The following is a 26,803-nucleotide window of genomic DNA, read 5'->3' as shown; positions in this document are numbered from 1 at the left end:
AGCCACCATACTTCCATGACCCACCTGATAAGTCACATCACATGTTTCTATGGATCGTGCACATTCAATGTTGGGTCCACATGATCAATGGCCCAGACCTTGAACATGCAACTCCATCAGTCTTCCTAGCTGTTCTTGATTTTCATCTACAAGCAGCATTCCCACACCTCTATTGAACCACCATCCTAGTAAATGAGAGAGAGAGAGAGAGAGAGAGAGAGAGAGAGAGAGAACAATCCATTGTACATGAATACCAAAGAGTGCAATATATATCACCAGATGTGATAGACGGTAATTCAAAAGGTCTGTTACAAACAAATGGGTGCAACCTGAATTTTCCACTAACCACTAGTCTAGGGGCATAACAGACTCTGTATATTCCATAACCTTCACATAAATCTTGGAACAAACATTATTTGGAACTCATCCATGTGTCCAAAAAAATCAATCATGCAGACTTCCTCTCACTGAACATACATGATATATATGGTACATTCCTCCGTATCGAACCTCCTGACATCAGTAGTGATGGCTTCAAACAGTTCTCCATAATCAATTGGCTCTCCTTCCATCACCTAAATAAGGCCTGTGTACGGGTTGTACATCTGAAGAGGTGGTGGCATGCCAGAGCCATACGGGTGTATAGCCGCTCCATGCGGATTGCCAAATGGATTAACAGCCGGCTGTTGTGGTTGTTGACCCACCATCATCATCTGCTGCTGCTGCAACATGAAAGCCTGCTGTTGGCTTGCCATTGCAGCCATCTGCACAGAGGGAGGTACCGCCACTGCATTAGAGGCATAGAACGGGTCATGTGGCACTTGCTGAACCAAAGGACCGCCAATTGGCATTGCCTCCCATGGATTATAGCTTGCATTCTGGTTTGTCCGTCTCATGGCATCGTCGTATAAGCTATCCAATGTAAGCTTGTCCAGCCCACCAGCCTGCAAGAAGAAGATTAGAAAGCATCATGAATGACAGCTGAAGGTCCAAAGAGCAGAGTAACTCACATCATCTGCTGCACTGGATGTACTCTTTCAAAAAAAAAAAAAAAGCAGCAAGTATTTGAACAACTCCCCTTTAAAGGTCATCATGTCTCATCTCGTCTGTGGGAAGTGGGAATTCAGAAAGATTCCACAACTATGGCTCACAAAAGAGAGACGGAGATAATAATGCGAAGATAACAAAAACTCATGTTAAAAGAAAGCCAATAGCATATAGAAACTACTAGGGTCATAAAGAATAACAGAGGTGTGATCAAAGTGCTATTTTGCAGTTCCTAAGGCGTGCATTTTCTCTTCCTCCCATGTATGCAGCATCAATGGAACCATGCCATGGAAACATTCTTTATGTAGATTCGTAAAAGGAGTAAATAAAGGAGAAAATAAGGAAGAGAGGAGTGGAGAGGAGTGGAATAGCTAGAGAGAGAATAGCCTCCACACGTCCTCCAATCTATTATTTTATTAGGGTTTCACTTATTTGCTGAAATTACAATACTGTCCCTCTTAAAGTGACTTAGAGAGAGAGAACCATGGGCCTAAAACTCTACCCAAATATACATACTGAAGCCCAAAAGCCCACGGTCCACACGCTCAACAATTTACATTTATCACTCAAGCTGGAGCATAGATATCATGCATTGCCAGATTAGATATAAGCCTTTCAAACTGAGACTTCCCCAAGTGTTTTGGTGAACAATCAATCTAATCATGGGAGGAAATGTACGGAGTGATAATTTCATTCAGAGAGATCTTATCCCGAATGAAGTAGCAGTCAACCTCTATGCCTTACTCATGGAACACTGGATTGTTGGCTATATGCATAACAGCTTGATTGTTGTAGAGTAAACGCATTGAAATTTGAACCACAAACCCCAATTCTTCCCGTAGTGATTTCAACCAGATAAGTTCACAAGTTGTGCGCTATGGATCTATATACAGTTTCAGCACCAGTTCGCGCAACAACATTATACTTCTTGCTTTTCCAAGTAACCACATTATCACCAAGAAAAGTACAGTAGCCTGTAGTCAACCACCCATCATGTCTTGACCCACATAAGCTGCATCTGAATAACCAGCTCCTCAAGATGGCCATGAGATCTATACAAGATACCTTTCCTAGGTGCACACTTCAAGTATCTAAGAATCCTCATGACTGCAACTAAATGTATAGCTCTGGGAGCTTGCATATACTGACCATAAAACTCCATAGACACATCTCCACTTCATCCACCCAGCTATAAATATAATTCTATGAGCAAAATCCTTCTCAACCTCTTTGTCATCACTATTGACCCAAACTATCAGAAGTGGATATAAGACGCACACACGCTCAGCTACAGTTCTATGAACAACATCCTTCTCAATTTCTTTGTAGTCGCTTTCGACCCCAGATTTCAGAAGTGGGTATAAACGCATGCACGATTAGATACCTGACCAAATGCAATTTTTAGATGAATCCAAGAATTAGACCCTCAGGGTCCGTTGGGTACCCATGTATCCAGGCAGGTACCCCATTGGATCCAGGCAGGTACCCCGTTGACAGCCCTAAGCAATGGCAAGGGATACAAAATCCCATAGAAGAGATTAAGCAGTTTGGGTACCAGTAAAATCACTACTAATAATTTGCCAACAAGCAAACCTACATCAACAGAATCAAGAACAAATTAATTCTACAGTGATGGAGGATCTAACATATACTGAATCCCATATCTGAGGGAACTTCAATCCAACTTCGCTGCAATAAATATTCATTTATTGCCTCATGTTTGTACCATAAAACAGGCCATCATTTTGGACGCAGTAAATGTTACATTTTTTTTATATATAAAGAAATACACTGCCACTCTAAGATCAAAGTCAAACGATTGAATTCTTTGATGTTTCCTATGCTCCTCCTAAGATAGAATGATATAATTGTCAAGTAGGAATAGAGTAGGTACATGATGTACATTGTGCAAGTGGAGAATACACTCAAGCTGAAATGCCAGACACTATGGAACCATAAATCTGTGTAAAATAATGGAAAACACAATAAGAAGAGACGATGAAGCAACAGGATCAAAGAGACACGAATATTACCAGTTTACTCGTGGCCGAAGCACCATCGTTTGAGCTTGGAGCAGTCACAAGTGCCAACTCCCAGCCTGTAGTCCCACTTGCTAAATCCGGACCAGCAGAAGCAACACCATTTGAAGAATTCTCTATAATAACCAACCAAAAAAATTTGTAGGGAACTGTTTATATATTTATTCTCAATAATATATTCATATTCTGTGAGCAACCTACCAGCTGGAATAATGGCAAGCGCCATAGAATTTTTCTCATCTAGTTCAGATGCAACTGGATTGGAATCATTTAATCCCTGACAACCATGAATATAAAAATCATTGATAACCTCAAAAGCCTTAGCCACTACAAAATATCTAATTTCCATCTGATGTAAGGCAGAAATCTAGATTGAAAACTTACCAACAGATCAGATGGTTCTGATACAGGAACTTCCACTTTAACCGGTTCAGGCGGTGATAGGGGTGGTTTAGGTTCCTCCTGCACTTCTGGAACTTTCTTATACTCTAGTGCCAAGACAACTTTGGGAGCAGCACTTTTATCTTCGATCACCTGATTACATAAGAATAGTAATAGACCTGAGAAAGTGAATCATAGCCAGATTTAAGCAGCATACTTGTGTGATACTGCATATTGAACTGCAACACATATAACATCAACAGGAAGAAAGATTCATTGGCACTAGAACTGTACACGTTAGATGTATTTATAAAACACATGAAGCAAGTATATGGAGGCCCAACGAAACTCAAAGGAAAATTTAGAAGAAAACTATTCAACCTGGTGAGGCTATATAAGGCAGAGTGTTGGGCAGTTGGAAGGAAACATCAGCAAAGTCTCAACTGTTTGCAAAGATTAGGACGTTGAGATGAATGTGTGGGACAACTAGGAAGAATAGAACTAAGAATGATGTCATTCAAGAAGCCTACGAATCACCAAAACAACAGAATGATGTTGAGTTGACTGCTCAGAATGCAAAACAAAGAATGGAAAAGGTTCAAGTTGTAGGGACCTAAATGATGAGATGATGACCTAAAGCTCAGATTAAGATGCTGACAGGGTACATAAAGGCTTGTCCGCTTATCAAGGATATGGCATTCAATAGGTGATTGGCGAAACAAGATTAGTAAGCCAAGCCCAAAATGCTAGGACAATGATATGATGATGATGAGGAAGACGATGACAACAACTATGATAATAGATGTTGAGCTAAAGCAAAGTTAAGATCTTCAGAACTCATCCAATAAAAAATACATGTGCACTTCTTCACATATTTCCTTTTCCTCTTTATATTATATGCTATGACGCAGGAAATTGGTGCATGCCCAACATGCATCTATATTATCCAATAGCTGTGTCACAACATGCATCTATATTATCCAATAGCTGTGTCAAACACCTGCATCAGCATTCAAGACCAAACAGATGCGTATATCCACTTGACATGGATATCTAATCCACAAAAGAACATGATATGGAGATATTAACCAAGGTCAGATATTAACCAAGTCTTTGCTTGATATTAAACACGATATCTAATCCACAAAAGAACATGATATGGAGATATTAACCAAGTCTTTGCTTGAAATTAAACACGCACGCACACACGCACACACGCACACACACACAAATACATAAAATAGTTGGAATTGACAAATGCACACCCCATGGTGAGATGATGAAGTTTGCTTCCACTCTTAAGGTTGTGACTTCAACACTGCTTCTTTAACTTTATATTATAAAAATAAATAAATAAATAAATAAATAAACTGGTCAAATGATTTGGCTCAAGTCGGATCAAAGTAGCAAGCCATCTCGATGAGTTAGGTGGATTCAGAACCAAGTCACACTCATGAGCAACTTCCCTGGTGACTGCCTGAAATCATGCTGACTTGAGTTGACTTGATCAAATTTCACGTCAAATCACCAAGTTTTTACAATTATGGTGTCTATAAGAAGAAAATAAATATTCTGGGAGATTAAATAAGTCCCCACCAGTTGTCTCTACCATCGTCAATGCAGAAGCACAAGAATGCTCTCAGAAATAATAAGAAAGAATGAATTTAAAAATGGACAAGTGAGGAAGATTTGTGATCTCCTTAAGAAGATGAATTGTATGTAAATTTCCATTGAAAAATGGATATGCTCTTTCTAGAGCAGAAATCTCAATCCCAAGGAGCAAATAGAGATCCTCTCTTTAGGATGGAAAACTCAATTCTGAGGAGTTGGTATCTCTAAATCTATAATATCAAAACAATTGCTTGGATAATCTTCCTACCCTGCAATCACATTACGATCATCCCTTGTGAGAGCAACATCATAAACATAGAAGGACTAGAACAATGGTGGTCCCTTCTCTTAATAAAGACCACAGTTGCACAAAACATGTGCAGGAGGGGGGAAGCTTATGTTTTAAAATGTTAAGAATTATAAACAGCTAGGAAACAGGAGAAGGGGCTCGATGCACGAGTTCAAAGCAGGAGCAGAACTTGGTAACAAGGTTCTTCCAACATAAAGAAAGAAGACTACACTATGACATCCAATCTCTAGCAGAGCTACCAAACCAGGGTCTATGAGATTATTTTAATCCGAATGTGATTTCTTAAGTGTCCAGACCTTCCCTTCCACCTTGAGTGAGAATCAAGTGATTAAGGCATATGGGTTCCCATAGAAATGCATTTTCTACATGTAGCTGATAATGAGGCAAAGTGCGAAAAACTAAGAAGTCCAACCCTTAGGCTTTTGAAATCCCCTAAGCTGCTAATCAAGTGATGTATCTCTGAATCCAAAGGTCATGCTTGGACTTGAGGGCATGGACCAACTTATACCACCCACACTGGTCATTCCTTGAGCAATGATCACTTCCAACATGGTGTTATTCTTGTATGCCAAAATGTCTTCGTCCATTGTCTTTCTCCATACAATATGAGTAAGACTTCAGTTAGTCTCTTGCGCTGACTGACTAAAAGTTGAAGAACATGTCTTTTAGGAAGTAGAACAATGTTCATAGGAAATAAATTTATTAGTTGGATTAACTATAGAAAATGCTTGCCCTCAGAGCAATGGGTAAATCTGAATCCAACTAAGGTTGGGATGAAGAAACAGAGTAAACATGGGTAACCAGTGTAGAAAAGACTGGCTGGGAAACAACCATAAATTAAACTGGTTGCGCCTCTTTTTTCTTCCCAAGAAATCTTCTGACCTCCCCGAACTGATCTCGCCATCTTTTGCATTCGGAAGAAATTTGGTTGTGGACCAACTTTTCCATATGTGATTTGTTAACTTTTTGGTTTTAAGTCTTTCTAGTATATTGTGGATTTTATTACTGAACTATCAGGATACAACGATTGGAAAATACGCTGATCCTGTATACTGGTAAAATCAGGTTTCGGGTGGATCAAAGCCATCGAAATGTAGAGGACGCGTGGTTCTTTGTACAAAACCTGCAAATTGAACATCAAAATTAACTCACCAAACACAGAACATACAGCAGCAGCTGAAATGACTGGCTGCAGATCTTGCACTAACTGAGAAGAGAAGCAGGAGCAGACTCGAGTGGAAGCTCTGTTTCAGAATGTTTGCAAGTTTAAAGGCCTAAGAAGTGGGAGTTAGAAGTGGGAGTGGATTTGGCAACTCAGCTGCAGATAAGGCACGCACGCGGTACCTGTGGCTTTTTACATGAAGTGCCCATAACCTCCCTATCTATGGTGGTGTATTTTTTTTTACCAGCCAGTAAGGCTGCAAATAGATAAGAAAGAGCTTCTAAGCCCTATTTCAACAGCTTTTCTCATTCCTTTGATATTATATCTTGAGGTATTCTTCCCCCAAATTTCAACACCTTTTTCTCATTCCTTTTCTTCTTGATTTCTTTCTTCTAATAGTGTGTTAAGGTCATCATATTAGACTTCTTGGTGTCATACACGAAATTTTAAGGTGAATTGGCAATTTTGAGTGAATGGAAAAGTTAGGTTAGAGGAATTGGAGATTTTGAAATTTTGGATTGTAGGGCTTGGAAATTTTAGGGATTTTGGTAAAATTGTGGTTTTGGATTGGTTAATTTGAGGGATTTGGGAAAATGAGAAATTTAGGGTTAGGATTTGATGAAATTGGGAAGTAAGGATTTAGAATTGGGGAGTTTGGGGAAAATTGGGAATGTGGGGTTTTGAGCTAAGATGAATTGAATGGTATTGCTTTGATTATTAAAAATAATCAAATTATATCTGTAAAAAATACAATATTAATATTTAATCATCTTTCAAAAAAATATTTAATATAGAATTAAAAAATTGCACCTGGAATCTCCAGGCCTGCGCCTAGGCATTTTGAGTACTACAGGGGCAAGTGCGCCTGGAGTCTTTTACTTGTACTACAAGAATGTCACAGGCTTAAGTGGAAGCTCTAATATAGTTGAAGCCAAAAGCTATTTTCATCAACCTCGTATCCACAGTCCACCCTCTCCATTTACACGCCTGCACTGGTACATTTTTCCTGTTTCTACCACGTTTTTCAGAATTGGAATATAAGTTGTTTTTGCTGCTATTCTGTGGAGTTTGCATTTACCACATAGTAAAAACTTTTACCAAATCAATAATCATAACCACCTGCCAAATTGCTGCTAGGTCACTACCAAATGCAGGAATCCATACCGATCTGCAGGTTATTTACTAATGCCAGCAGTGTAGATGACTGGCTACATCATGAATGGACATGTCTGATGGTTAAACCAAGAGTACTTTCATACCTGATCCTTGCGAACTGATGAAGCTCTTGGAGCATCCTTCACATACTCCTCCATGGCTGTGAGAAATGATGCTGGAGGCTGCATTATTAACAAGTAAATGGCCCAATGCCTTGCATTGATCAGAGATAAGCTGATGACCGTCAAAGTCTTAGTAAGAAGTGTTTCAGAATAAAAAGAAAGAAATAGCTATTATAAGAGGCATCACTATAAAATTGAAACCTGCTCAATCTTGATGAACTTTTCTCCACGCCCAAGATCAAGGCTTTTACATATTTCATAAAACTCAGACAACCTTTCAGCCTGCAGCACGGAAGTAGCTTAAGACATGCCGAACAGGCAAAAAATTCCTCCCAACTTAAATCAGCATGTAGTGAATGATCAAGGACATAAGGATAGATTGGATATGGAGAGTAAGTACCTGCTGCCCTGCTTTCCGGTATATTTCAAGGGCTTTGATAGCGTGATGCCGTTGCATCTCAAAGAACTGCCATAGAACTAGATAATCATGTGCCTTCAACAGCAGCAAAAATTTTAGCTCGAAGAGCAAGCAACAATAACCTTACCTTGTCAACCAAATTAATAGTACCATCACTTATAGCATTATAAATCTTAATGCTTTCCCCAGCAACCTGTCCGAAAAGAGAATCACATAAACTAGGAATAAGTATGACAGCAATGAGACACTTCAACTAAAATTATCATGCAGAATAGATCTTGAACTAAAATCATCATGCAGAATAGATCACCCATTGGCAAACTCACCATCGAAAGTGCTAATTGGATCACAAAATTATAGACAGCTGCTCCTTGTGGCTGCATACAAGTAGCAACATAAACACTCACATAGAATGTATTAATTGATGCTAATCTCCTTTCAGGTTTAGGTACCCATGTGAAAATACCAAGATGTATTTGCAAAGAAAAAACGAGCAGCATTTAAACATGGATGTAAAAGCCCAAGCAACTCTGCCAAGTGACTCATGGTCTTTTTACCTGGCAAGCAAGCAGGCGAAAAAGGAGCTGTTGCAAAGCTGGCAAGTGCTCAAGCAGCTCAGCAGTCTCCAGATCCCTGGTTCTCTGTAAAGACAAGCCACGTTTAGGAAAATGTGATCCTTGCTGCCATACTTTGAGTCAGATCACTGAATTAGAGGTTCAACTAATCCACCACTAAAGAAATCCTTAAGAAAATAGGTTCATGCTTAAATAAAGTCAATGAACTGATCCACAATGCGAGGAATCAAGTCAATGCAAGTTTTCAACAGAATCAAATTACAAACAATTGGTAGAATTGCATGAAGAGGGTGCAAGAGCAAGGGCAGCAGAAATTTCAAAAAGGTGGAAGTGCCTAGAAGCATGGAGAAAACAATTAGTATATTTAATAAAATTAGTAGGAGTGCCTAGATTGGAGGGCATGTTCACTATTTTTTTTTTTTCCTGGGGAGTTTCGGAATTTGTATAGAAGCACCACTGTCTCTCATGGGATCGGATATGTAGGCCAATGGTTGAAGGGGAATTAGGGGTGAGAAAACTCACTGGCAGACTGAGTGGAGATACCTCGTTTCAACACTTGAGGTCTTGGTATCAATCCGGGGGTGGCTAACATGGAGTGTGTGTACTGACATGGGTGTGTACTAACAAGCTAACCCAAAAAAAAAAAAAAGGAGAAGAAGAAAACTCACAGATATGTGCGCTACTGAAACTGAGGTGGAATTTTGATGCAGGCCCAAAGCCCATCTAAACCCACTATATGGCCCAACAAGATGTAGGCCCATAGCCCACACCATAGGCTCAACATGTGTTGATTTTTGGGCTAATTATTTATGGATTTGGGGGCCTAAACCAAGGATTGTAATTTACTTTTTTTGGGAGATATGAGAGGCTGAATTGAAGATGTGATTGATATGATTGAACATATGAGCTAGTTTTAGAAATATAATAACTTTCCATGTTTGCTTTTTATTATTAGGCTTTTACCATATTAAGGAAGATTACATTGGTTTGAAATAAATTGTCATTGATTTAAGATCAATCTCATAGTTGGGAGGATTTCAATTAAAGATTCATTTAGAATCTATAAAAGGAGTGGTGGTGTAAGACTTAATGATTCGAATATTTTTCTGAGTGTGAGTTTTCTTTAAGTTCTTGTAAAGGAGAAGGTTGATATCAATAAAGTTCTCTCCATCACTACTCTATTGTTCTTGTGGGTTTACTTTTTTAATTTCTTTTGCAATTTGCGTATCGAGATTTCATTGACTCGATAATCAGATTGCACCATTTTGGTATCAAAGTGGGTGATCGTTTGATAACTGCTGACTCTACATTATCGCCTAATGGCTTCAAAGGAGGTGACACAAGAAGAGTATGTGAAATTAATCCAATTGATCCACATACAAAGCAATTAGATCAATTCACATCTGCGGTAGGCAATCACACTAATGAAGTGGAGGAGCTCCGGCGTGAAGGGAATCAGGAAACCGAATTTGGAACATGCAGACACATAGGGGAAGGTCCCCACCAAAGTCTTAACCAACAACGGGCAACCCTGGCTTATGAAGACACCAATGATCGAATCCTTCAATTGCTGGAACCAGTGTTTTAAATAGCTACGCTATGTAGCGTGTAGCTTACACTACGTAGCGTAGCAAAGCCTTAACGCTACGTAGCTCATGAAAATAGCTTAAGTCGCATGTAACCTACACTACATGCTATGTAGGTCATATGATGTTTTCAATGATTTGTTACATTTTTCCATTTCCAATAAAAATTAGTTAACCTTTTTAATGCTTTCAGAAAAACAATCTAAATAACAATATTAAATCAGTTTCATAATTTCATTGCTCTTTCTCTACCTTCGTACTTAATCTTTTCCCTTTCTTATTACTTTAGGTTGCATTTTATTGCACCTAATATCATGAAATTTTGTTAAATTTCATTATTAATCAGTAGAATCTGGTATAGAATATCATGACATTGGCGCAACCAGGCACCTTGATTAAAAATCCAGAAGTTGTGTGTAGCTTACGCTACATGCTATGTAGCTTACCCCTCATGCTTCAAAGGGGTGAATGCTATGCTACACGCTATTCGCTATTTAAAACACTGGCTGGAACATGACAGAGAGCCCAGAATTGAAATAGAAATTCCGAAAATGATAAAGAGATACACAAAGTCAAAAGGAAAAGATAACATATGAGATAATCGATGCATTAATGTTGGACCTACACTTCAATTCACTAATGGATCAATTGATGGATCCAATGATTGCGACAGTCGCATTGATAAACATGCAAGTGGGTCTCAATACTCAAATTGAAACATCTTTGCAAAAGATGATTGTGGCATGAAAAACGGAGTAAATGTTTCAAGATTCACGAAAAACTTTTAAGTTACAACAAACAAGTTGGCACCTACAAAAGGGCAAGCAAAAAAGACATCCACAGTGGGCTCTAACAAAGGTTGTATCAAGCCGATGCTTGAGGTTACACCATTAACTTACACCAAAGAAGAACACGATTCATCATGGAAGTATTACAAGACTAAAGGTTGAAATTGGTTTTCAACTCAAGCACGAGTTCTTTCGAAGCCAGGGAGAATTGATGCAGGCCCACAGTCCATTTGGTCCATTTGGGCCCACTATATGGCCCAACAAGATGTAAGCCCATAGCCCACCGTAGCCTATAGGCCCAACGTGTGCTGATTTTTGGGCTAATTATTTACAGATTGGGGGGCCTAAATCAAGGATTGTAATTTACTATTTTTGGGAGATATGAGGGGTTGATTTGAACATGTGATTGAAAAGATTGAAGAAATGGGTTAGTTTTAGAGATTTAATTGCTTCCCATATCCATAGCCCACCGTAGCCTATAGGCCCAACATGTGCTGATTTTTCGTATAATTATTTACAGATTGGGGGCCCTAAATCAAGGATTGTAATTTACTATTTTTGGGAGATATGAGGGGTTGATCTGAACATGTGATTGATAAGATTGAAGAAATGGGTTAGTTTTAGAGATTTAATTGCTTTCCATAATTTCTTTTTATTAATAGGCTTTTACTATATTAAGGAAGAATTAAATTAGTTTGAAATAAATTATGATTGATTTGCAATCAATCTCATAGTTCGGAGGATTTCAATTAAAAATTCATTTAGGATTTATAAAAGGGAATAGTGGTGTGGGAGTTAATGATTCAAATATTTTTCTAAGTGTGAGTTTTCTTAAAGTTTTTGTTAAGGAAGAAGGTTGATATCAATAAAGTTCTCTCCCTCTCTACTTCATTATTCTTGTGGGTACACTTTTTAAATTTCTTTTGCAATTTGGGTATTGAGATCTCGTTGACTTCATAACTGGGTTGGGTTGCACCAAATTTATTATCTCTAATGGCTTATGGGCGAAGTTCATGAGATCAAAATATTTTAAAAACTGTCAGTTTTATTCCATTCCTACTCAATCTTTTAGTTCCCTTACTTGGAAATCTATTCGTCGACTCAACGTTGTATACAAATATTTCTTCTCAAATTTGCTAGGGGAATATAAGTTTTTTGTATGATCCTTGGTGGGGTGAGTCACCTCTAATTGAAAGCTATAATGATGCGGCCCTTATTCAAAAGGACCTCCTGCCTAAAGATGCTCTTCTTCAAACTTGCAATTGGGATATTTCCTTGATTAGGAACAATCTAAATGATGACATCAAGATGGTTATGAGCTTCAGCAGTCTATCTATTAGCCCAGTTGCTGACCGAACAATCTGGAAGCCAGAATTCGATAAGCAATGCTCAACTTATGTATAAAAGAGTGGGAAGTTCATAGAACGATGATCATAGTAATCAACTTCAGGCATCCAAATGTACCTTTAAAACCAATAATAGATCATCAGCCGTAAGAGGATATAAATGATAACATTCAGTACTATAACTAAGGAACATCACAGTTATCGAGAACTCATCAAACAAAACTGTGATGCCCCTTGGCATCATGGTGTGCTGTAAAGGCCGTTACGGGGCCGTAAATGCCATTATGTAAAGGTAACTGTGGCAACCTTTACACGTTACAGGGTCGTAACGGCCATAATAGCCGTTATGGAAAAAAATGACCTGTAATTGCCGTTAATGGCACCTTACGTCCATAATAGCCCCGTAATGGTCTATTACAGGACATATACAAGTTTTTCATACTTTTTAATCAACATTACAAGGCCAATATAAGTTTCTCGGGAGTTTTTTCAATAAATAAATAAGAGAGTCGTAACAGCCATTATGCCCCGTATCGTAAAGGTAACGGTGGTGGCCGTTACGGCCACCGTTACCGCTACGGAACACCTTGCCTGGCATAGAACCATAAATTTTTTTAGTAACATGTGTACTTCTATTGGTTTATTAATGATACATGCTCCAAACATTATTCTTCTAGAAAGGAACTAAAACCAAAGAAACTCCTGAAACATGTTTTCGTTATAAAAAAAAAAAAAAAAAACATTATGCATGTCCACTGAAATTAAAAACAAAGAAACTCATGAAACATGCTGGATCTCCACTGAAATGAAAAACAAAGAAACCATTTCAGCTTGTATACATAGACAACTTAGCCCTTTCGTAGTTAAGAGATGCTAGATGGAGCAGAACACAATAGTTGAAATTTTGCCAGAAGGAAGCCTCAGAGGCACACATAAAAGACCATTCAGAAAGTCTTGGGACGAAATGCTTACAGGGCGATCTGTCTCAACATCATACTTAAGAACGCGAAAACATTCAAGCCGCTCCTCTAAGAATAGTGCATATGTGCGGACCCATGCAGAATAATCCCATGCTGAATAACAGATAAATATCCAATGTTATGAACAGCTATTTCATGCATTTGAGAACGAGTGAAGTTTCAGATTGGTGAGTACCATTTGGGCTGGAATCATCCTTAAAATGGGCCAGGTTGAGCATATGGCTTCTGCTCCTTCCATAGTTAATGAGTTCTTCACGAAAAGTGGGGTCGACTTCCCTCAAAGCACGATGTATAACAATTAATGTTTTCAATGCAACCTAAACGAAAAGCAATATGAGTCAGCCAAATCCCAAGAAACAAACGAAAACGTGAGCATGAACAAGCTTTTGGAGCATAACCGCCGTACTCAATAATTCAGTGAATACTAAATCAGACAATTCTTTTTCAAGGTCAATACATACAACTAATTTATTCTAAGAATTAATGTCTGTAGGAAAGAATAACTGTCCTCAATCTGGATAACAGGATCAAAAGGATTTGCTAGCCTATCCCAATGGTAAAAGTTCAGACATGCAAGCATCTCATTGCAATCTACATTTACACATAAGTAGACAAGCATCTTGCAATAACAATGATGTGATATATTGCAAGCTGGAAGAGCTAATAAACAAAGCCATAAATGGATCATGTCACATGAATACCAGCAAGAATATGCCGCAACATAAACCACCAAAGTTACCAGAAATGGGAAGCAGATGTGAGACTGATACAAGAATGATAGCTTTGAGGAGTCCCCATATACATGTTTAATTTAGGGACGATTGCCAAATGCTGGTATGAATAGAATAGCAGTCAAATGATGTCAGGACAGCGACTCGATATATCAACTCAGTTTAGAACACCAACAAATCTTAATAAGTAAACACTGCAAGCCTCCAACACATGGAGCCCTGATACATTTTCGGTGCCATGGAGCTAGACCAGTGAGCTATTACGCTTTCTTCAAAGGATGGCTGCTTCCAAGCCCACCTCCTGGTTGTCATCACTCAATCACTTCCACTACTTGATCAGAATACATTTTCTAAAGGATGGAGCTTGGAACTTTCAAGTAAGAAGTCACTTCCAAATGCAGCTCCACCATATGTGGGTTCCTCAATTATGCACGATCTGGAGGTAAGGTGGCAATAGGCTGGGCAGGCCCAGTCCTTGGTCCAAGCTACAGACCATGGATTGGACCTGAACCTTGAGGCTCAATTACGGCTGTGACCTTGAGGCCTAAGGATTGAACCCAGACCTGAGTTAAGTAATTATAAATAAATGGGTTGGACTTGGGCCAAAAGGCCCAACAAGTAAGCCTTACCCAACCCAACTTATGTTAACATGGTGGTTGTGAGCTGAGTTATTGGATGGTAGACCAAGCCTGGATTGAAGCTGATGGCTCAATTCCTGGGCTGATAGGCTGGGTTGGGCTTAGATTGAGGTCATTAGCAGATGGGGTGGACAAATGACCTGATTCGAGGCAGAATAGAGAAGAGGCATGAGCACATACCGCCCAATTATGAGTCCTGGCAAGGCGTCTAGCAAGAGCATGGATGCAGTATGCCACATCAGCCCGTGGTCTTGTTGCTGAAATAGCAGCAAAAATAGCTGCAGAGGGTACCATAGGGAATTGTATGAGATTTTTATATAACAGTTCCAACATAGGATATCATGTGAACTATTGGAAAGAGGAAATGAGAACCAAACACAAATTCCAAGGAAATCTTTAAAAACAAAAGAGCTGTAAATAGCAAGAAGCAACAACATGTTAAGTAAATATGCTGGAAAAGAAAAAAGAAAGAATAACATATTTTGTTGTTTAACGTGAGCATGAACAAGCCTTTGGTGGTGTTCATATTTGCATCAGCACGAGACGATACAAGATACAGGACCGTATCGACCAAATATGAAAAAACTGACCGATAGACTGATATGCTCGTAAAAGCCCAATTTTGGAGAAAGGGGAAAAAAATCAAAATTTCATTCGTCTCCTTTTCTTTCTTTTTTTCATTTAAACAATGGAAGAAGCTTAAAAACTTATTTTAGGCTAAATCTAGACCTATTTTGGGATCAAAACAAATGATTTGAATGGTATTCCACAAATCGAAGCAAAGTGGACCATTATGGGAAAAATCGGAAAGAATGGCAAACCTCCGCTTTCTTTTTAATATTTTCATCTTCTTTTTGTAATGTTTCAATGTAATGAGCCCTAGTTCACCAAATCATGCTTGATTTGTGTTCAATTAGGCCCACTTAGTTGACCTTCAACAAGTCAAACCGAAAGACAACATTCTCATCAAAGAATGGTCTAATACACCATCATATGCATGTCCAAAATGTAAAAATAAAAATAACTGAATAAATAAATAATAAAATTGATTCTTGAATATCTTATTTTTCTCTTCTTTTTTTTCCTGATATTTTCCTTAATTTTTTGGCAAATTTCAACCGATAAGGGACGATGTTGTCCGATACGGACCGATAACGATATGCGATGCCCATATCATATCGTTTTTTGGCTGGGCCAATGCGCCCCCCCCCCCCCCCCGATACCGATATTTAGAACCATAGTCTGCATGGAAGAAAACATAAAGTTGGTTCCAAACAAATATCTTTTACTCATTTAGTTTTGTTTATTTGTTTAGATCCAAAAATGCCTTTCCGGAAGGATTTCATTGATCTAGGGAAAAGTACATTCCAAGCAGTGACATGCCATGAGCCTTTAATTACAACACTTGGAGAAAACCCCTGATTAAAAAGAAAAATCCAAGTACAAGCAAGCTAATGTATATGAAATACAAACATATATGCATGCAAGATGAAAGTTCAATGCTCATGTTGGAGCATCTGCATAAGTTTCAAGCCGATATTGTAATAGCTAATCATCTTTGTAGCCGATAGCATCAAGATTCTTGGTGGCTATTTATCATCAGGTGTTCATGTAGTTGTCGGGTGTCAATGTACTAGTGTGGCTAGCATGTTATGTATCCATTGCATCAATGAAGCGTCAAATAGCCAACGTATCTGTGAAGCGTATAATACCCTGTATAGCGTCAGTTGGTGTCAAGATAGCCATAGTGTATGCAATGCTTGCATAGTGCATACCCCGTCAGGCAGTTTCTCACAACGCTATCTCGGTTGGGACTTTTGTGTTCCAACAATGCTATGGTCCCACGTGCTAGATAAAACAGGTGTATCATCTAGTGTCACTGACCTAAGAGAACCTTGGGAAAAGTGTGAGACCACATCCATTCGGTTTCAAGCCAAAGGCTAGGTTTTTAAACTCATAGTGCAGAGAATCCAAGGCTAAAGTGAGTCATGATTCTTGGTAGCACATGGTGCCCTATGCTTTAGAGCATGGTGGACCAAACGGGCTAGCACCTGCTATTAGAGCAAGGTCTTCTAGCATCTGGCGCAGAGGACCTGGCACTTGGCACTAGCTTGCTAAATGTCAGGGGTTGATGGCTACATAAAACTGAGGCTTCAGGGTTGAATTGAGTCAGACTCAAGGTAGTTGTGTCACGCCATCTGCACGTGGTTTTAGTGCCCAGCGCGAATGAGAAAATTCAGCAAGTGGGTTGGAACCTAAGTCCTAGCACTATTTGTGTGTGTGTGTGTGTGTGTGTGTGTGTGTGTGTGTGTGTGTGTTTTGGACAGGCACTATTTGTGTCTGTGACAAAGCCAGAACCGACCTCTACAAGAGGCATTGAGGGTCTCTATGTGCAAAGCTTCTCCTAGGTGAGTTAGCATGGGTTGCACTAGCCTCCTAGAGACTAGGCCTCTCTGGAGAAAAGGCTAGCAACCCTCCATAGCCACCTGGAAGGGAAAATCAGTCGAACTCGAAGGCCTAACATCCCAAAATGCTTCACAATAGTGTCTGCCAATGAGTACCCCAAATAAGAGCTATAAGGGGTATTCATATGCATTAATTTCCCACCAAAAAGCTTGTTAAATGGTTATGTCGATGTGCTGCTTCCTGATTGAACGAGAGAAAGCTTTGGTTCCATGAATCTTGGAAACCAAGGGTCTATACAGGCACTTGTGCCTATGTGCGGCTAGCTGAGAAGATATGTACAGATGGCGCTTGTCCTTTTGAAGCTTGAGAGGTAAGCTTGTTGTCAGTCAGTCTGTGCCTGCAGCACGGGGCCACCTTGGCATTTGCGTAGGCATGCAAGGTTGATCTGATGGAGAAATGGTCCAGATATCTTCGTGAAAGGCACAAAGGGTGATTCTGCTTCTGAGACTGTTACGGTCTACAGCAATGGCACAGATGTTTTTTTCTGTTGCAAACTCAGCTGGGAAGAGTTGGGTGGGCACAATGGGAGCTCAGGGCTCGTTTCGGCTATGTGCATAGCTGCATGCCTACAAAGTCATAAATTGAATTACCCATATAAGACATAAACACGACACAACACCCAGGACAATTCTGAGCATGTTAAACTCAGCATGACTTTGAGCATGTGGCATTGCCTTTGAATTCAGCATTCAGCAACATGAGAATTCCCTAAAATAATTAGAGTTTGCACTATGAAATGAGCATTAAATAATAATAATAATAATAATAATAATAATAATAATAATAAGACAACAAGAGGAAACTTAATGGAGAATGAATTGAACAAAATATTATTATTATTTTTAAAAACAACTGTTAAGCAAAATTGATAGCTAAAAAGAGAAAGAAAAAAAATTGATAAAATTGGCAATAAAAGCTATAAGAAAGTTCTCTCAAATCTCAATTGTAGCTTGATTGTTCTCATGAACAGATGCAAAGTACAATGAAATCCTTATGTGAGATGCCACTTTACTTTGAGATCACCATTATTTGTACCCCTGAAGCCACATCAAGAAAATCGAAATATGAAGATCTGGTAAATGGAAATACAGTGCAAAAAAATGAACAAAATAAATGGAGCAGCCTCCAGATTTTGACATGTCATGATCTGAAGATCAGCAAGACAAAATGCGTGATAGAGGAAACCATGAGCCAGGAGAATGAAAAGGAAGCACATAGAAAACCTGCTACAATACCACTCAATAATCATACATAGACTACCAAAAAATAAAAGAGAATGAAGACTCCTGTGAATTTTTCAACTGCTATGGATAAGGTGGAACTAATCCAACTAAAAAAAAAAAAAAACTTCCATGAATGACATGACAAGTAAAAACAACAACAAATGAATTATCCAGGCTTCAGGGTTTTCATTTTCAACAGCTACAAAAGGCAAACATGAGAGAACTAATCCCACAATTAAATAAGACAATCCTGAGAAAGCATTCCCAAACAAAATGTTGACATGCTAGAACGGAAACCAAATCTCTAAATGGAATTGTTACAGTCTGTTGGTAGGGATATGGAGAGACTAACTCACCCCGTATGTGTTTTTCTTTCGCAGGGCACTCAACATGGTTTGTGGCCTTGACAATTGCAACATCCAATTCCTGAAATTCCAATGCCCAGAAAGCCCAAAAACATTCTAAGTTTATGAACAACATGAGTCATTTTGGAGATTGAACTTCTCACCTTGTAATCACTGTTTACTTTCGCCAATCCAACTTTCGTGGAGTCCTTGATGGCTCCAAGAGCTTTCCGCAAGCTCTGCTGCGTGCCACCTCCAGACATTCTCTTCTCAACTCAGAAATTCTACAAAGATGCAGAATCTAAGATGTGAGCTCCATCAGCCCAAAAATTATAATTAATACAGAAACCAAATAAAAGCTTAACCACAATGTTTGTGAATTCAATTACTTAAAGGGAAAATTACAGGCAGCTACCTAGGCACCCATACCCTATCCCATACCATCAATCCCTTACACGTTCCACCAACACGAATTGGGCCACATAACACAGAAAAAAAAAAAAGCCTTTATGAGACTATCCTAACCTTGTGATCAATGAACCCCTCTCCACTAAATCATGAACTGTTGATAAAATTTTCCTTTCAGTCTATTTGTAAACAATTAGACCTGTCTGGTCAGTGCAATCTTTTGGCTATGCAAATTTACAGCAGGACCTGCTGAATGAACAGTCCAGATCTCGTTGAAATACAAGCAGATGTATATGGTGATCCGATCACACTTATCTAATCTAAATTACACATGCAATAAGAGGGGAAAAAAACTTTCTAATAGCTGATCCAAATAATAATAATAATAACAAGAATCAAATCAAACTGAAAGAAACTAAAAGCCGAGAAGAAAATTTCTTTTCTTTCTAAAAGGTAACAAGCGATTTTAAAAATGGTGGTGTAAATTTCACCTGATATAAAAATCAAGAATTAGTCGAAAGCGTTCTAAGCAGCCCCCAAATCATGCAAGCAAAAAATGAGAGAGATAGAGACAGGGAAAAGAAGAAATCAGTATCCGATATGAACAGAACACTGGATCATAATTCACAAATTAAACCACTTTCAATGTAATAAAACCAGAAACATTGATCGGATCTAACAAACACGGATAATGGAGAGAGAGAGAGAGAGAGAGAGAGAGAGACGGAGAAAGATTGAATTGAGAGAATAAATAGAGAATAGGTAGCACAATCCTACCTAAAAGATGAGAATGAAAAGGTAATGAAATATACGTAAAAGTGAGAATCGAGAAGAATTTACAAGTGAAGGAAGCTAACCTCAGCTATGTATAAAATAGGGAATTTGAGAAGAGGAGGAGGAATAGAGAACCGATGTCCTTCTCTTCTCTTCTCTCTCTTCTACCCTCGACCTCCTTAGATGATGGTTGGGTAGAAAATTCTCTCTTTTGCACAGTCCCGTCTTAACTTAACCAGAGTCAAATGCCCAACCAAAGGTCCTTTGTTTTTCTTTTGTCGGGTTGGATTTCCATCCGGTGTACATCGACCAGGCTTCTTCTTCTTCTGTTTTTCCCACCGACAGCTTGTAGTGGTAGGTGGACTCGAATTCTCTACCACCCAAATATGTGGGATGTAAAATCTTGTAAATTAAAATCAACTCCGTCCATTCCCTTTTTATAACTCTATTTTGGTCCTATAGAAAATTTCAATTAGATCCATAACTCATATGATCCACACCACATGGAATAATGAGGATGGAATGCTGACCGTAAGCTTAAGTGTGAGCCACCATGCTGTGTATATTTCATCAAAACTATCAATTAAGTATGCCTTTTATGGACGATGAGAACATACAAAAATCATCTCTATAAAGTTCTCAGGTGGGGAACACCATATGAACTCATCGATTTTATTTTAAGAGAAATGATCGTACTTAGTTCTCACAGCTGGACTCAGACTGGATAGTGTAGAACACCGCACAGTGTTGTACACGTGGTAAAACTCTGTAAGCCCCATCGTTTGGAAACGGGAAATTTGCGACTGTACGACCCATTTATGGCTCTATTTACGAGACCAAGCCCATCTTATTTTCCCTGGCGAGAATACGCCCCAGCTGTACGGATGACTTGCCAAAGGTCGAAAATGCCCCCTGCTCGATCCTTCGAGCGGATAGGTGGTGCTCGAAGACCACCGCTGACACTCCTCGAACTCCGAGTTGTACGAACGGTTCAAAAAATATCAAAGTTAACTGGGCCCTACAGTTACGTATTTATCGTATCCACAACGTTCATCCATATTTCGAGATCATTTCGGAGCATTATCCAAGCAAAAAAAAATCATATAAAGCAAAAAAAATCATATAAAGCAACTGGACCACACTACAAACAGCAGTAGAAAATTGATTTTCACCGTAGAAACTTTTGTATGGCCCACCATAACATTTATTTTCCTTCCAATCTATTCATAATGTCACAGAGACCTGGATGAAGAGGAAAAACAAATTTTGTAATGATCCAAAACTTCTGGGACCCCTAAAAGGATTTCAATGGTAGACGTTCAATCTTTCACTGCCATTTACAGTGTGGTCCACTTGATAGCTAAATCTATTTTATTTTTCTTCCCAAGCGTTAGTACGAGTTCGCCAAATAGATGGACAGTTTGGATATAACACATACCTAATAAAAGGACCCACAAAGGCAGTGGGGATTACAACAGGGTAAAAAAAAAAAAAAAGCCTGGTATCTATGGCTACGGATTATAACCGTAGGGATAACCACAGCCAATGCTTTTTCAATATGTCCTCGATTATGCATCGAAAGTCTTTCGATATGTACTTCGATATATCGAATGTCTTTCGATTAATCGAAAAAGGTACAAAACTATCCAGCAACTTTGCATAAAAAAATCCTACAATTTTCGATTAATCGAAGTGTATTCGATATGTATCGAAGATATAGATACAGATTATAGCTGTAGCCATAACTGCAGTCCGTAAAAGTCTATGCAAATTTTTTTATTTTTTATTTTTTACATGGAGAACTTTGTTCTACCTACCATTTTCTCTAATACATATTTATATAAATATGTATATATAAGCATATAAAAAAAAGTTCTCTCTTTTTTTCATTTATTTCTCTATTCACTTAACAAGAATATCTTCTAAACCAAAATTAGTTACTTGATGTACCCTATATGATTTTGGGGTAGGAGAAGCTACTTTAACCAACTAACTTAGTTATTTTCCAAGATTCCATCAGGTCGATGGTCGAAAATCCATTTCATTCATTTTGCGGTCAATTTCAATCAGTTTGTGTTCATTTCCATGCAATTCACTGTCAATTCCCTCCACTTCATGGACAATTCCACGCATTTCACTGTCATCCCAAACTATTCCGTATTGATTCACGGTCGTTTCGAGGCATTTCGCGGTCAATTCCCTTCACTTCACGGTCATTTGCATGCATTTCCCGGTCAATTCGCATCAATTCATGATCATTCGCATGCGCTTCACGGTCATCTCAAACAATTCCGTGTTGATTCACGGTCGTTTCGAGGCATTTCGCGGTCAATTCCCTTCACCACGATCATGCAACTGGCCGTGAAGTGAAGGGAATTGACCGCGAAATGCCTCGAAACGACCGTGAATCAACACAGAATTATTTGAGATGACCGTGAAGCGCATGCGAATGATCATGAATTGATGCGAATTGACCGGGAAATGCATGCAAATGACCGTGCAGTGAAGGGAATTGACCGCGAAATGCCTCGAAACGACCGTGAATCAACACGGAATAGTTTGGGACGACTGTGAAGGGCATGGGAATGATCATGGTTTGAAGCGAATTGACCGCGAAATGCATGCAACTGACCGTCAAGTGAAGCGAATTGATCGCGAAATGCCTCGAAACGACCGTGAATCAACACGGAATTGTTTGGGACGACCGTGAAATGCATGGGAATGATCATGGTTTGAAGCAATTTGACCGCGAAATGCATGCAAATGACCATAGAGTGAAGAAAATTGACCGCGAAATGCCTCAAAACGACCGTGAATCAACACGGAATTGTTTGGGATGACCGTGAAATGCATGGGAATGATCATGGTTTGAAGCGAATTGACCGCGAAATGCATGCAACTGACCGTGAAGGGAAGGGAATTGACCGCGAAATGCCTCCAAACGACCGTGAATCAACACAGAATTGTTTGGAACGACCGTGAAATGCATGGGAATGATCATGATTTGAAGCAAATTGACCACGAAATGCATGCAACTGACCATGAAGTGAAGGGAATTGACCGCGAAATGCCTCAAAACAACCGTGAATCAACACGAAATTGTTTGGGATGACCGCGAAATGCATGGGAATGATCATGGTTTGAAGCGATTTGACCGCGAAATGCATGCAAATGACCGTGAAGTGAAGCGAATTGACCGCGAAATGCCTCAAAACGACCGTGAATCAACACAGAATTGTTTGGGATGACCGCGAAATGCATAAGAATGATCATGGTTTGCAGCGATTTGACCGCAAAATGCATGCAAATGACCGTGAAGTGAAAGGAATTGACCGCGAAATGCCTCGAAATGACCATGAATCAACACGGAATTATTTGGGATGACCACGAAATGCATGGGAATTAACATGGTTTGAAGCGATCTGATCGCGAAATGCATGCAAATGACCATGGAGTGAAGGGAATTGACCGCGAAATGCCTCAAAACGACCGTGAATCAACATGGAATTGTTTGGGACGACCGTGAAATGCATGGGAATGATCATGGTTTGAAGCGAATTGACCGCGAAATGCATGCAATTGACCGTGAAGGGAAGGGAATTGACCGCGAAATGCCTCAAAACGACCGTGAATCAACACGGAATTGTTTGGGACGATCGTGAAATGCATGAGAATGACCATGGTTTGAAGCAATTTGACCGCGAAATGCATGCAACTGACTGTGAAGTGAAGGGAATTGACCGCGAAATGCCTCGAAACGACCGTGAATCAACACGGAATTGTTTGGGACGACCGTGAAATGCATGGGAATGATCATGGTTTGAAGCAATTTGACCGCGAAATGCATGCAAATGACCGTGAAGTGAAGAAAATTGACCGCGAAATGCCTCAAAACGACCGTGAATCAACACGGAATTGTTTGGGATGACCGTGAAATGCATGGGAATGATCATGGTTTGAAGCGAATTGACCGCGAAATGCATGCAACTGACCGTGAAGGGAAGGGAATTGACCGCGAAATGCCTCCAAACGACCGTGAATCAACACAGAATTGTTTGGAACGACCGTGAAATGCATGGGAATGATCATGATTTGAAGCGAATTGACCACGAAATGCATGCAACTGACCATGAAGTGAAGGGAATTGACCGCGAAATGCCTCAAAACAACCGTGAATCAACACGAAATTGTTTGGGATGACCGCGAAATGCATGGGAATGATCATGGTTTGAAGCGATTTGACCGCGAAATGCATGCAAATGACCGTGAAGTGAAGCGAATTGACCGCGAAATGCCTCAAAACGACCGTGAATCAACACAGAATTGTTTGGGATGACCGCGAAATGCATAAGAATGATCATGGTTTGCAGCGATTTGATCGCGAAATGCATGCAAATGACCGTGAAGTGAAGGGAATTGACCGCGAAATGCCTCAAAACGACCGTGAATCAACACGGAATTGTTTGGGATGGCCGCAAAATGCATGGGAATGATCATGGTTTGAAGGATCGCGAAATGCATGCAAATGACCATGAAGTAAGCAATTGACCGCGAAATGCCTCGAAACGACCGTGAATCAACACGGAATTGTTTGGGATGACCGCGAAATGCATGGGAATGATCATGGTTTGAAGCGAATTGACCGCGAAATGCATGCAACTGACCGTGGAGTGAAGGGAATTGACCGCGAAATGCCTCGAAACGACCGCGAATCAACACAGAATTGTTTGGAAAGACCGTGAAATGCATGGGAATGATCATGGTTTGAAGCAAATTGACCATGAAATGCATGCAATTGACCGCGGAGTGAAGGGAATTGACCGCGAAATGCCTCGAAATGACCGTGAATCAACACGGAATTGTTTGGGATGACCGCGAAATGCATGGGAATGATCATGGTTTGAAGCGATTTGACCGCGAAATGCATGCAAATGACCGTGAAGTGAAGCGAATTGACCGCGAAATGCCTCAAAACGACCGTGAATCAACACAGAATTGTTTGGGATGACCGCGAAATGCATAAGAATGATCATGGTTTGCAGCGATTTGATCGCGAAATGCATGCAAATGACCGTGAAGTGAAGGGAATTGACCGCGAAATGCCTCAAAACGACCGTGAATCAACACGGAATTGTTTGGGATGACCGCGAAATGCATGGGAATGATCATGGTTTGAAGCGATTTGACCGTGAAATGCATGCAAATGACCGTGAAGTGAAGGGAATTGACATGCCTCGAAACGACCGTGAATCAACACGGAATTGTTTGGGATGACCGCGAAATGCATGGGAATGATCATGGTTTGAAGCGATTTGACCGCTAAATGCATGCAATTGACCGTGAAGTGAAGGGAATTGACCACGAAATGCCTCGAAACGACCGTGAATCAACACGGAATTGTTTGGGATGACCAGGAAATGCATGGGAATGATCATGGTTTGAAGCGATTTGACCGCGAAATGCATGCAAATGACAGTGAAGGGAAGGGAATTGACCGCGAAATGCCTCGAAACAATCGTGAATCAACACGGAATTGTTTGGGATGACCGCGAAATGCATGGGAATGATCATGGTTTGAAGCGATTTGACCGCGAAATGCATGCAAATGACCGTGAAGTGAAGGGAATTGACCGCGAAATGCCTCAAAATGACCGTGAATCAACACGGAATTGTATGGGATGACCGCGAAATGCATGGAAATGATCATGGTTTGAAGCGATTTGACCGCGAAATGCATGCAAATGACTGTGAAGTGAAGGAAATTGACCGCTAAATGCCTCGAAACGACCGTGAATCAACACGGAATTGTTTGGGATGACCGCGAAATGCATGGGAATGATCATGGTTTGAAGCGATTTGACCGCGAAATAGATGCAAATGACCGTGAAGTGAAAGGAATTGACCGCGAAATGCCTCGAAACGATCGTGAATCAACACGGAATTGTTTGGGATGACTGTGAAATGCATGGGAATGATCATGGTTTGAAGCGATTTGACCGTGAAATGCATGCAAATGACCGTGCAACTTAAGAGACTAGAAGATGCACACTATGAACACAACTTGGATAACATGGAGTGTGTATCGACATGGGTGTGTACTAACAAGCTAACCTAAAAAAGCAAAACAAAAAAATATATATATGTAAAAAATAATAAAAAAACACATTAGAAAAAAAAATGGAAAAATTACACTTCGATATATCAAATAGAACACGATATATTGAAACTCTTCGATATAATCGAAACCTAATTGATTAAGGGTAGAGTAAGTTGTCGATTATATCAAAATCTAGTCGATATAATAGTAGTAAGTCATCCTTACAACCGACCGATATATTGACTATTATTCGATTGATCAAAAATGGTCACACACTGTCCAGCGATAAAATGCTTTTTAAATTGTATTATCGATATAATCGAGTAGATGTCGATATATCGGGGCATCGATATATCGACTAGATTTCGATATATCGAAAATTGTCAGAAAATGTCCAGCGTCGAACTACTTTTTTAGTGCAATTATTGATTATCTCTCCGATATTTCGATATATCGAAGTAAGTATATATCGAGTAAATATTGATATATCGAAAATATACCTCAATGGTCCAGCAACTAGAATCTTATTGACTGGAGAAGGGTTTCAAGTGGAGGAGGTGGGGCACCATTCGCTGATCGAGAAGCTCGATTTAAATGAAGAA

At 39.6% G+C, this 26,803-nt stretch overlaps 1 protein-coding gene across 2 annotated transcripts; it reads right to left on the bottom strand.

Moving 5' to 3' along the window:
* Positions 1-224: 224 nt before the first annotated feature.
* On the bottom strand, positions 225-20,305 carry LOC131255387 (putative clathrin assembly protein At5g35200). 2 transcript variants are annotated; one of them, XM_058256087.1, is made up of 17 exons: positions 20,188-20,244; positions 19,448-19,579; positions 19,087-19,206; positions 18,935-19,004; positions 15,070-15,167; positions 13,696-13,837; positions 13,513-13,613; positions 8,803-8,886; positions 8,572-8,622; positions 8,373-8,438; positions 8,228-8,293; positions 8,029-8,109; positions 7,810-7,887; positions 3,471-3,620; positions 3,288-3,363; positions 3,081-3,202; positions 225-944 (listed from the first exon to the last, which is right to left on the bottom strand). In XM_058256087.1, the coding sequence occupies exons 3-17, from the start codon at positions 19,183-19,185 to the stop codon at positions 576-578; spliced, it is 1,653 nt and encodes a 550-aa protein (XP_058112070.1). In that variant the 5' UTR covers positions 19,186-19,206; positions 19,448-19,579; positions 20,188-20,244; the 3' UTR covers positions 225-575. The 2 variants fall into 2 exon arrangements, with proteins under 2 accessions (XP_058112070.1, XP_058112069.1); XM_058256086.1 differs by lacking the exon at positions 19,448-19,579 and having other exon boundaries at positions 20,188-20,305.
* Positions 20,306-26,803: the final 6,498 nt, after the last annotated feature.

The sequence above is a fragment of the Magnolia sinica genome, chromosome 9 (genome assembly GCF_029962835.1).
Source record: "Magnolia sinica isolate HGM2019 chromosome 9, MsV1, whole genome shotgun sequence".
Classification (NCBI taxonomy): Eukaryota; Viridiplantae; Streptophyta; class Magnoliopsida; order Magnoliales; family Magnoliaceae; genus Magnolia; species Magnolia sinica.
This window is presented reverse-complemented; position numbering and strand designations above follow the sequence as displayed.

Excerpts from the sequence above, each read along its gene's own strand:
- LOC131255387 (XM_058256086.1), bottom strand. The coding sequence starts at position 19,185 with ATGTCTGGAGGTGGCACGCAGCAGAGCTTGCGGAAAGCTCTTGGAGCC. Across the intron at positions 13,614-13,695 it reads GGATGATTCCAGCCCAAATG|CATGGGATTATTCTGCATGG; the intron begins GTACTCACCAAT and ends TCTGTTATTCAG. Across the intron at positions 7,888-8,028 it reads AGTTCATCAAGATTGAGCAG|CCTCCAGCATCATTTCTCAC; the intron begins GTTTCAATTTTA and ends TTAATAATGCAG.